The sequence below is a fragment of the Heterodontus francisci genome, chromosome 2 (genome assembly GCF_036365525.1).
Source record: "Heterodontus francisci isolate sHetFra1 chromosome 2, sHetFra1.hap1, whole genome shotgun sequence".
NCBI classification, from domain to species: domain Eukaryota; kingdom Metazoa; phylum Chordata; class Chondrichthyes; order Heterodontiformes; family Heterodontidae; genus Heterodontus; species Heterodontus francisci.
In genome coordinates, this window is record NC_090372.1 from 81,667,705 (window position 1) to 81,679,893 (window position 12,189).

The 12,189-nt window shown below is 45.9% G+C and overlaps 1 protein-coding gene across 3 annotated transcripts in view; it reads left to right on the forward strand.

The window, feature by feature from the left end:
- azi2 (5-azacytidine induced 2) overlaps positions 1-12,189 on the forward strand; it is a 123,237-nt gene that overhangs the window by 63,809 nt on the left and 47,239 nt on the right. For all 3 annotated transcript variants that reach the window (XM_068059682.1, XM_068059691.1, XM_068059675.1), the window contains one exon: positions 945-1,006. In XM_068059682.1, the coding sequence (XP_067915783.1) occupies positions 945-1,006 (62 nt within the window). The remainder of the gene's footprint in view (positions 1-944; positions 1,007-12,189) is intronic.

Here is a 12,189-nt window from a genome sequence, read left to right on the forward strand (position 1 = left end):
CACATATGGGAAGGGTACTCTCGTATCCTACAAATTTTATGTGTACCTGGCATCTAGAACACTGCTTTAGGCACAACAAAGACATTTTGGGGCCATACTTTGTGTAACCAACTTTCAGGGCCTTAATGAGCCGAGTGCACAACAGATGCACAGGCTTTCAGCATTACAGGAGCTTCAGGACTGTATTATGGTATTGTCTGATCCATTATATACAAACTTCAAGCTTGGAATTCATCATGGTAGCCACATAAATCAGGGGTTGTCGAGAATTAACTTTCAAGCCATAATAAGAATCATACACACTGGAACAAACTTTTTTTTTTTTGAGTATGCGATTTCGGCATACCAAAATGAGATGGGAGGGGCAGACATTTGGAAAAGCAGCTCAGTAAGTATCAACATCTCATCAGGAGACTTGATGTCTTGCTCCACCAGGATATTTTGGTGGGGGAAGTTCTTGCAGCTGTTCATTTTAATGGGTTAAAGAAAAAAACACTGGAGCAGTATACAGGAATTTAATGCAAATGCCCGAATCACTACACTATAAGTAATGCACAGAAGAATTTTGTTCTTTGGTGACACGTGTCTTTAACAGTATAGTTTATGTTGACAAATTAATTACTAAAAAATGTTTTATCGAGCTGTGAAGATTAAATGTAAAGATGTCCTGCACCAAATTAGTAAGACATTGTTTTATTGCATTTAAGAACTGAGGAGTTTGTTGGAAAGTAATCACTAATCATTGGTCAAGTAATGGTGTATTTGAAAGATGTTAACTGATAGGATCACATGGCCTATGAACCTGTGGGGTTTTTTTGCAAGGAGTTGGGTGATGGTGTATTTGCATTTCCATTTCCATTTCCATTGTGATCCTGCAAAATAACATGAACATATTTCATTTTAGTTGTATCCTGCTTCTTCATTGCTTTTTTTTTTAATTGTAGGAATCAAGCCTGGATGAATGTATGCCCAAAAGAGAAATTCTGAAAGATGAGGAAGCAGCGAGGTATGCTGAAGCCATTATTTTCTGTATGCTGACAAAAGCAATGATGTGCTCTACATAGAGAATTTCTCTTTGCTGGACCAGATTTTGGCTATTTGATAATTTGAACCAAGCTTGACAAATCCTTATTATAATTCACGATACTTTTTCCTGCTTTTGGCATTGCTAGAAGATCAAGTCAGCCTGACATATTTTCCCTGCACAGAAAGGTAAAATTGTAGGGTTCACTATCCCTATCCATTCTTATTGCTTCTTACTTATGACTTTGACAGAATCTGGAAGCAGGTCACACACTTGCATCTCTGTTGCTGAAGGTAGGTGGGATTAGAGCAATTGGGCAAGAGATAGAAAAAGTAGAGGGTAATGTAAAACAGTAGCCATCATCCTGCAGTACATACCACTGTTGAGATCAAACTGTGACCATAGAAATTCAGATTTTTATGAGGATGATCTGCTGTTGCTTCTACACTTGTAAGAAGTGCTTGCAAACTACTGAGCACTTTTGAAAGAAAAACTTAAATAACTGATGAGGATTGGGTCTTTTAGACCTGTGGGGAAAAAAGTGATGATGCACTCTCCCTGATGTGATATCCTTTCAGTTGCTGATTGCTAATGAGTCTGGTAAAGTTGGTATTATTCTGACACCAAATACATCTCACACCATTTGCCTTCACTATCCTGTGTGAGATTGTCCTAATTCTGTGTTTTATGATCTCTTTTAGGTCTGCTTAACCTTTTAAAAGTAAAATGTGGTTTTGATGCATACAATATATGGTTCAGTGACACAGCAGTTTAGATTTCTTTAAGTTTTTTGATAACTTTGTGTTGATCAGAGTGAGGAACATTAGTTTTCGAGTAGAACACTCTCATTTCAGGCACCATATTTTAGCACTGGGCACCCCTGAGGCAGGTCTAGCTTCAAGACCCTCCTTAGAAGAACACTCCATCTACTGCATTGTTATAGCATTTTTCCATTTCCCACATGAGCGATCCTTTGGCCTCTCTGTGGCAGTTGGTCTCCCATGAAGAGTGGTTTGTCCTATGGGTTCATGTCCACTCTGCTAATATGTTCATGGAGTTTAGTTATTGCTATTCTGTGTCAAATTGATATTGAATTAGTATCGCCACAGGTTTTTGTTCTAAAGTTTCCTTTCTAAAATCTAGTAATCATATCTTTCATTAATTCAACACCTGCTGACTCAGCTAAGTCTGAGAGTTGTTGATACAGTGACAGCTTTGAATTTAACAGTTAAGTGTCTTTGAGCGACCAGTTTGAGAGTTCATCTGAGTTGGCATGTGGTTTATTATTTTGTGATACGTAGGGAGGGACAAAGCACAATAGTTATTGTGGACTCTATAGTCAGGGGCACAGATAGGCGCTTCTGTGGACGTGAAGGAGACTCCAGGATGGTATGTTGCCTCCCTGGTGCCAGGGTCAAGGATGTCTCTGAACGGACAGGGGGCATTCTGAAGGAGGAGGGTGAACAGCCAGAGGTTGTGGTACACATCGGTACCAATGACATAGGCAGGAAGAGTGATGAGGTCCTGCAGGGGGAGTTTAGGGAATTAGGTAGTAAGTTTAAAAAAACAGGACCTCTAGGGTTGTAATCACTGGATTACTCCCTGTGCCACGTGCCTGTGAGGCTAGAAATAGGAAGATAGTGCAGCTAAACACGTGGCTGAGCAGCTGGTGTAGAAGGGAGGGTTTCAGATATCTGGACCATTGGGCTCTCTTCAGGGACAGATGGGACCTGTACAAGAAGGACGGGTTGCATCTAAACTGGAGGGGCACTAATATCCTGGCTGCAAGGTTTGTTAGCGTCACTCGGGAGGGTTTAAACTAGTGTGGCAGGGGGGTGGGAACCAGAGCAGTAGGACAGCTAGTGAAATAAATGAGGAGGACATAGTAAATAAGGCCAGTAGGACTGCAAGGAAGAGCAGGCAGGGAGATGTTGCTGAGCACAGCGGGACTGGTGGTCTGAAGTGCATTTGTTTCAATGCGAGAGGTATAACAGGTAAGGCAGATGAACTTAGACAACAAAAACAAGAAATGCTGGAATCACTCAGCAGGTCTGGCAGCATCTGTGGAAAGAGAAGCAGAGTTAACGTTTCGGGTCAGTGACCCTTCTTCGGAACTGACAAATATTAGAAAAGTCACAGATTATAAACAAGTGAGGTGGGGGTTGGGCAAGAGATAACAAAGGAGAAGGTGCAGATTGGACCAGGCCACATAGCTGACCAAAAGGTCACGGAGCAAAGGCAAACAATATGTTAATGGTGTTTTGAAAGACAAAGCATTAGTACAGATTAGGTGTGAATATACTGAATATAGAACATCAGCAAGTGCAAACCTGAAGAAAAACAACCTGAAAAAAACAGTGGGTAAGCAAACTGAACAAACTAAGATGAAATGAAATAAATGCAAAAAATTTAAAAAGGAATGCAAAAAAAAGGAAGAAAAAATAACTAAAAATGAAAGTAAAGTGGGGGGCTGTCATGCTCTGAAATTATTGAACTCAATGTTCAGTCCGGCAGGCTGTAGTGTGCCTAATCGGTAGATGAGATGCTGTTCCTCGAGCTTGCGTTGATGTTCACTGGAACACTGCAGCAATCCCAGGACAGAGATGTGAGCATGAGAGCAGGGGGGAGTGTTGAAATGGCAAGCAACCGGAAGCTCAGGGTCCTGCTTACGGACTGAGCGGAGATGTTCCGCAAAGCGGTCACCCAGTCTGCGCTTGGTCTCCCCAATGTAGAGGAGACCACACTGTGAGCAGCGAATACAGTATACTACATTGAAAGAAGTACAAGTAAATCGCTGCTTCACCTGAAAGGAGTGTTTGGGGCCTGGGATAGTGAGGAGAGAGGAGGTAAATGGGCAGGTATTACACCTCCTGCGATTGCAAGGGAAGGTGCCCTGGGACGGGGACGAGGTGGTGGGGGTAATGGAGGAGTGGACCAGGGTGTCGCAGAGGGAACGATCCCTTCGGAATGCTGACAGGGGAAGGGAGGGGAAGATGCGACTGGTAGTGGCATCACGCTGGAGGTGGCGAAAATGGCGGAGGATGATCCTTTGGATATGGAGGCTGGTGGGATGAAAAGTGAGGACAAGGGGAACCCTGTCACGGTTCTGGGAGGGAGGGGAAGGGGTGAGGGTAGAGGTGCGGGGAATGGGTCGGACACGGTTGAGGGCCCTGTCAACCACAGTGGGGGGAAATCCTCGGTTGAGGAAAAAGGAGGTCATATCAGAAGCACCGTCATGGAAGGTAGCATCATCAGAGCAGATGCGTCGGAGACGGAGAAACTGGGAGAATGGAATGGAGTCCTTACAGGAGGTAGGGTGTGAAGAAGTGTAGTCGAGGTAGCTGTGGGAGTCAGTGGGCTTATAATGGATATTGGTAGACAACCTATCCCCAGAGATGGAGACAGAGAAGTCGAGGAAGGGAAGGGAAGTGTCAGAGATGGACCATGTAAAGGTGAGAGAAGGGTGGAAATTGGAAGCAAAGTTGATAAAGTTTTCGAGTTCGGGGTGGGAGCAGGAAACGGCACCGATACAGTCATCAATGTACCGGAAAAAGAGTTGGGGGAGGGGGCCTGAGTAGGACTGGAACAAAGAATGCTCGACATATCCCACAAAAAGACAGGCATAACTAGGACCCATGCGGGTACCCATAGCGACACCTTTTACTTGAAGGAAGTGCGTGGAGTTGAAGGAGAAGTTGTTCAATGTGAGAACAAGTTCAGCCAGGCGGAGGAGGGTGGTGGTGGATGGGGACTGGTTGGGCCTCTGTTCCAGGAAGAAGCGGAGAGCCCTCAAACCATCCTGGTGGGGGATGGAGGTGTAGAGCGATTGGACGTCCATAGTGAAGAGGAGGCGGTTGGGACCAGGAAACTGGAAATTGTCAAAATGACGTAGGGCGTCAGAAGAGTCACGGATGTAGGTGGGAAGAGACTGGACCAGCGGAGAAAAGATAGAGTCTAGATAGGAAGAAATAAGTTCAGTTGGGCAGGAGCAGGCTGACACAATGGGTCTGCCGGGACAGTCCCGTTTGTGGATTTTGGGAAGGAGATAGAAGCGGGCTGTCCGGGGTTGCGGGACTATGAGGTTGGAAGCTGTAGAGGGAAGATCTCCAGAGGAGATGAGGTCAGTGACAGTCCTTTGGACGGTGGCTTGATGTTCGGTGGTGGGGTCATGGTCCAGAGGGAGGTAGGAAGAGGTGTCTGTGAGTTGGCGTTGAGCTTCTGCAAGGTAGAGGTCGGTACGCCATACAACAACAGCACCACCCTTGTCTGCAGGTTTGATGACCATGTCGGGGTTAGACCTGAGAGAACGGAGTGCCTCAAGTTCAGAGGGGGACAGGTTAGAGTGAGTGAGGGGGGCAGAGAAATTGAGACGACCAATGTCTCGCCGACAGTTTTCAATGAAGAGATCAAGAGCGGGTAAGAGGCCAGGGTGAGGGGTCCAGGTAGAGGGAGAATGCTGGAGGCGGGTGAATGGGTCTGCTGGTCGGGGGGAGGACTCCTGGTCAAAGAAGTGAGCCCGGAGGCGGAGGTGACGGAAGAAGAGCTCAACGTCATGCCGAGCGCGAAATTCATTGAGGTGGGGGCGTAAGGGGATAAAACTGAGTCCTTTGCTGAGTACAGAACGCTCAGCATCAGAGAGGGGGAGGTCAGAGGGTATAGTGAATACACGGCAAGGGGTCAGATCAGAAGGGGTGGGGTCAGAGGGAAGTGAAGCGGAAGGAGGATCTGGAGGGGCATTAGTCCCCATCAGCTGCTGGAGCTTGCGTTCCTTAACACCTGAAAGGAAGAAAAAAAGTTTTTTGTTAATGCGTCGGATGAGACGTAAGATGAGATGAAACTGCGGAGTAGAACAGATTTGAGATAAGGTGAGACGGTGCTGCTGGAGAGAGAGGTCCAGTGTGTGCATATGGCGGCGCATAGCACTGAGTGTAGATCTCAGGATGCGGCGAGAGTAGCAGTCCGAGGAACGTTGTATTTCTCGGAGATACCTGTGATCCTGGGTGGTTTCAAAGCATGATGGGTGAAACTGCAGTTGGAATCCACGTGGAATCAGTCGGAGCCGGAGACAGTCACTGAGGAAGGAGATGTGGCTGTGAAAACGAGTTTTGGTAGATACCTTATCAAACACCAGGAGGGAAATAGAAAGCAATGAAGGTGAACAAGGTAAAAGAGACAAACGAAAATCCCGTCGGAGAGAAGAGCAGAACTTCTTCAAGGTAGGCATTCCTGGAAGAGAAGTGGCAGTGAATTAAACACTAAAATAAAAGCAAAATACTGCGGATGCTGGAAATCTGAAACAAAAACAAGAAATGCTGGAATCACTCAGCAGGTCTGGCAGCATCTGTGGAAAGAGAAGCAGAGTTAACGTTTCGGGTCAGTGACCCTTCTTCGGAACTGACAAATATTAGAAAAGTCACAGATTATAAACAAGTGAGGTGGGGGTTGGGCAAGAGATAACAAAGGAGAAGGTGCAGATTGGACCAGGCCACATAGCTGACCAAAAGGTCACGGAGCAAAGGCAAACAATATGTTAATGGTGTTTTGAAAGACAAAGCATTAGTACAGATTAGGTGTGAATATACTGAATATAGAACATCAGCAAGTGCAAACCTGAAGAAAAACAACCTGAAAAAAACAGTGGGTAAGCAAACTGAACAAACTAAGATGAAATGAAATAAATGCAAAAAATTTAAAAAGGAATGCAAAAAAAAGGAAGAAAAAATAACTAAAAATGACTAAAAATGAAAGTAAAATGGGGGGCTGTCATGCTCTGAAATTATTGAACTCAATGTTCAGTCCGGCAGGCTGTAGTGTGCCTAATCGGTAGATGAGATGCTGTTCCTCGAGCTTGCGTTGATGTTCACTGGAACACTGCAGCAATCCCAGGACAGAGATGTGAGCATGAGAGCAGGGGGGAGTGTTGAAATGGCAAGCAACCGGAAGCTCAGGGTCCTGCTTGCGGACTGAGCGGAGATGTTCCGCAAAGCGGTCACCCAGTCTGCGCTTGGTCTCCCCAATGTAGAGGAGACCACACTGTGAGCAGCGAATACAGTATACTACATTGAAAGAAGTACAAGTAAATCGCTGCTTCACCTGAAAGGAGTGTTTGGGGCCTGGGATAGTGAGGAGAGAGGAGGTAAATGGGCAGGTATTACACCTTCTGCGATTGCAAGGGAAGGTGCCCTGGGACGGGGACGAGGTGGTGGGGGTAATGGAGGAGTGGACCAGGGTGTCGCAGAGGGAACGATCCCTTCGGAATGCTGACGGGGGAAGGGAGGGGAAGATGCGACTGGTAGTGGCATCACGCTGGAGGTGGCGAAAATGGCGGAGGATGATCCTTTGGATATGGAGGCTGGTGGGATGAAAAGTGAGGACAAGGGGAACCCTGTCACGGTTCTGGGAGGGAGGGGAAGGGGTGAGTGTAGAGGTGCGGGGAATGGGTCGGACACGGTTGAGGGCCCTGTCAACCACAGTGGGGGGAAATCCTCGGTTGAGGAAAAAGGAGGTCATATCAGAAGCACCGTCATGGAAGGTAGCATCATCAGAGCAGATGCGTCGGAGACGGAGAAACTGGGAGAATGGAATGGAGAATGATGAACTTAGAGCTTGGATTAGTACTTGGAAATATGATGTTGTTGCTATTACAGAGACTTGGTTGAGGGAAGGGCAGGATTGGCAGCTAAATGTTCCAGGCTTTAGAAGCTTCAGGCGGGATACAGGGGGATGTAAAAGGGGTGGGGGAGTTGCATTACTGGTTAAGGAGAATATCACAGCTGTACCGCGGGAGGACACCTCAGAGGGGTCATGTAGCGAGGCAATATGGGTGGAGCTCAGGAATAGGAAGGGTGCAGTCACGAAGTTGGGGGTTTAATGCAGGCCTCCCAACAGCCAGCGGGAGGTAGAGGAGCAGATATGTAGACAGATTTTGGAAAGATGTAAAGGTAACAGGGTTGTGGTGGTGGGTGATTTTAACTTCCCCTATATTGACTGGGACTCACTTAGTGCCAGGGGCTTGGATGGGGCAGAATTTGTGAAGAGCATCCAGGAGGGCTTCTTGAAACAGTATGTAGATAGTCCAACTAGGGATGGGGCCATTCTGGACCTGGTATTGGGGAATGAGCCTGGCCAGATGGTCGAAGTTTCAGTGGGGGAGCATTTCGGGAGCAGTGACCATAATTCCATAGGTTTTAAGGTACTTGTGGATAAGGATAAGAGTAGTCCTCGGGTGAAGGTGCTAAATTGGGGGAAGGCTAATTATAACAATATTAGGCAGGAAGTGAAGAATTTAGATTGGGGGCGGCTGTTAGAGGGTAAATCAACATCTGACATGTGGGAGTCTTTCAAACGTCAGCTGATTAGAATCCAGGACCAGCATGTTCCTGTGAGGAAGAAAGACAAGTTTGGCAAGTTTCGGGAAGCTTGGATAACACGGAATATTGTGAGCCTAGTCAAAAAGAAAAAGGAAGCATTTGTAAGGGCTGGAAGGCTAGGAACAGATGAAGCACTTGAGGAATATAAAGACAGGGTTAGGAGGGCTAAAAGGGGTCATGAAAAGTCATTGGCAAACAGGATTAAGGAAAATCCCAAGGCTTTTTATACATATATAAAGAGCAAGAGGGTAACCAGGGAAAGGGTTGGCCCACTCAAGGACAGAGATGGGAATCTATCTGTGGAGCCAGAGGAAATGGGCGAGGTGCTAAATGAGTACTTTGCATCAGTATTCACCAAAGAGAAGGACTTGGTGGATGATGAGCCTAGGGAAGGGAGTGCAGATAGTCTCAGTCATCTCATTATCAAAAAGGAGGAGGTGTTGGGTGTCTTGCAAAGCATTAAAGTAGATAAGTCCCCAGGGCCTGATGGGATCTACCCTAGAATACTGAGGGAGGCAAGGGAAGAAATTGCTGGGGTCTTGACAGAAATCTTTGCATCCTCATTGGCTACAGGTGAGGTCCCAGAGGACTGGAGAATAGCCAATGTTGCGCCTTTGTTTAAGAAGGGTGGCAAGGATAATCCAGGAAATTATAGGCCGGTGAGCCTTACGTCAGTGGTAGGGAAACTATTAGAGAGGATTATTCGGGACAGGATTTACTCCCATTTGGAAGCAAACGACCTTATTAGCGAGAGACAGCATGGTTTTGTGAAGGGGAGGTCGTGTCTTACTAATGTGATTGAGTTTTTTGAGGAAGTGACGAAGATGATTGATGAAGGAAGGGCAGTGGATGTTATCTATATGGACTTTAGTAAAGCCTTTGACGAGGTCCCGCATGGCAGACTGGTACAAAAGATGAAGTCACACGGGATCAGAGGTGAGCTGGCAAGATGGATACAGAACTGGCTCGGTCATAGAAGACAGAGGGTAGCAGTGGAAGGGTGCTTTTCTGAATGGAGGGATGCGACTAGTGGTGTTCCGCAGGGATCAGTGCTGGGACCTTTGCTGTTTGTAGTCTATATAAATGATTTGGAGGAAAATGTAGCTGGTCTGATTAGTAAGTTTGAGGACTTACGGATAATGATGAGGATTGTCAGAGGATACAGCAGGATATAGATCGATTGGAGACTTGGGCGGAGAAATGGCAGATGGAGTTTAATCCGGACAAATGTGAGGTAATGCATTTTGGAAGGTCTAATGCAGGTGGAAGTATACAGTAAATGGCAGAACCCTTAGGAGTATTGACAGGCAGAGAGATCTGGGCATACAGGTCCACAGGTCACAAAGTGGCAATGCAAGTAGTTAAGGTAGTCAAGAAGGCATATGGCATGCTTGCCTTCATCGGTCGGGGCATAGAGTATAAAAATTGGCAAGTCATGTTGCAGCTGTACAGAACCTTAGTTAGGCCACACTTAGAATATTGCGTGCAATTCTGGTCGCCACACTACCAGAAGGACGTGGAGGCTTTGGAGGGAGTACAGAGGAGGTTTACCAGGATGTTGCCTGGTCTGGAGGGCACTAACTATGAGGAGAGGTTGGAAAAAGTCGGATTGTTTTCACTGGAACGACGGAGGTGGAGGGGCGACATGATAGAGGTTTACAAAGTTATGAGCAGCATGGACGGAGTGGATAGTCAGAAGCTTTTTCCCAGGGTGGAAGAGTCAGTTACCAGGGGACATAAGTTTAAGGTGCGAGGGGCAAAGTTTAGAGGGGATGTGCGAGGCAAGTTTTTTTACACAGAGGGTGGTGAGTGCCTGGAACTTGCTGCCAGGGGAGGTGGTGGAAGCAGATACGATAGCGATGTTTAAGAGACATCTTGACAAATACATGAATAGGAAGGGAATAGAGGGATATGGGCCCCGGAAGTGCAGAAGGTGTTAGTTTAGGCAGGCATCAAGATCGGCGCAGGCTTGGAGGGCCGAATGGCCTGTTCCTGTGCTGTCCTGTTCTTCTTGTTCTTTGTAGTCTCTTGTGGGAGATATTTGAGCACAGTCAGAGTTTAGAAACAGTGTTTTCTGTGAGTATCAGCCTTTCACTACACAGTAGAGAGTATTGATTTCTCTAATTTGCAGCTCAGGAGTTGTTTCTGGGTTCAACCCTTATTTCAGGACTTGGAGAGGGTGCACAAAGATTTACCAAAATGATACCAGGGATGTAGGACTTCACTTATGTGGAGTGACTGGAGGCGTGAAGATTGTTTTCTAGAGCAGTGAAAGTTAAGGGGAGATTTAATAGAGGGGCTCAAAATTTGATGTGTTTTGATAAAGTAGTTAGGGAGAAACTGTTACCACATGAGTGGGTTGGAGACAGATTTCAGGCAAAAGAACCAGAGAGGAATTGAGATTTTTTTTTACACAATGGGTTGTTATGATTTGGAATGCACTGCCTGAAAGATGCTGGAAATACTCAGCAGGTCAGGCAGCATCTGTGATAGGTATGTCTGTGAAGATGGGGTTAAGTAGGTTTTTCTTTCACATTGGTTCTCTCTCTACCTGCCACAAGCTCAGTCTGGCAACTATGTCCTTCAGGACTTAGCCAGCTCAGTCAATAGTGGTGCTATCGAGCCACTTTTGGTAATGAACACTGAAGTCCCCCATCCAGAGTACATTCTGTGGTCTTGCACAGAATGTGTATGAGGGAGGTTGGCTGTACTAAGGGTGGATAAGCCACGAGGACCAGATGGGATGCATCTGAGGATACTAAAGGAAGTAAAGGAGGAAATTGCAGAGGCACTGGCACAATCTTCTAATCCTCCTCAGATACAGGGATGGTGCCAAAGGACAGGAGAATTGCATATGTTCCACGCTTGTTCCAAATAGTGTGTAAGAATAAACAAAGCAACTACAGGCCAGTCAATTTAACCTTGGTGGTGGGAAAGCTTTTAGAAACAATAATCTGGATCAAAATTAACAGTCACTTGGACAAGTGTGGATTAATTAAGGAAAGCCTACATGGACTTCTTAGAGGTAAATCATGTTTAACTAACTTGATTGAGTTCTTTGATGAGGTAACAGGTTGATGGTAATGGAGTTGATGTGTACATGGGCACCCAAAAGGCATTTGATAAAGTGCCACATAATAGGCTTGTCTGCAAGGTTGAAGCCCATGGAATAACAGGGACAGTGGCAGCATGGAGACAAAGTTGCCTGAGTAACAGAAATCAGAGTAGTGGTGAATGGTTGGTTTTTCAGATTGTAGGAGGGTATACGGTGGGGTTTCCCAGGGGTCAGTACTAGGACCACTGTTTTTCTTGATCTAAATTACCTAGACTTGGGTGTATGGGCACAATTTCAGATTTTGCAGATGATACGAAACTTGGAAGTATCGTGAACTGTGAAGGGATTAGTGATAGACTTCAAGAGACATAGACAAGCTGGAGGAATGGGTGGAAACGTGGCAGATGAAATTTAATTCTTGGAAGTGTGAGGTAATAGATTTTAGGAGGAAGAATGAGGAGAGGCAATATAAAATAAGTGGTGCAATTCTAAAGGGGGTTCAGGAATAGTAATCTGGAGATATATGTGCACAAATCAGTGAAGATGGCAGGGCAGGTGGCGAAAGTGGTTAAAAAGGCATAAGGGATCCTGGGTTTTATAAATAGAGGCATACAGTACAAAAGCAAGGAAGTTATGGTGAAACTTTATAAAACACTAGTTTGGCCTCAACTGGAGTATTGTGTCCAATTCTGGGCACCACACTTTAGGAAGGATGTGAAGGCTTTAGAGAGAGTGCAGAA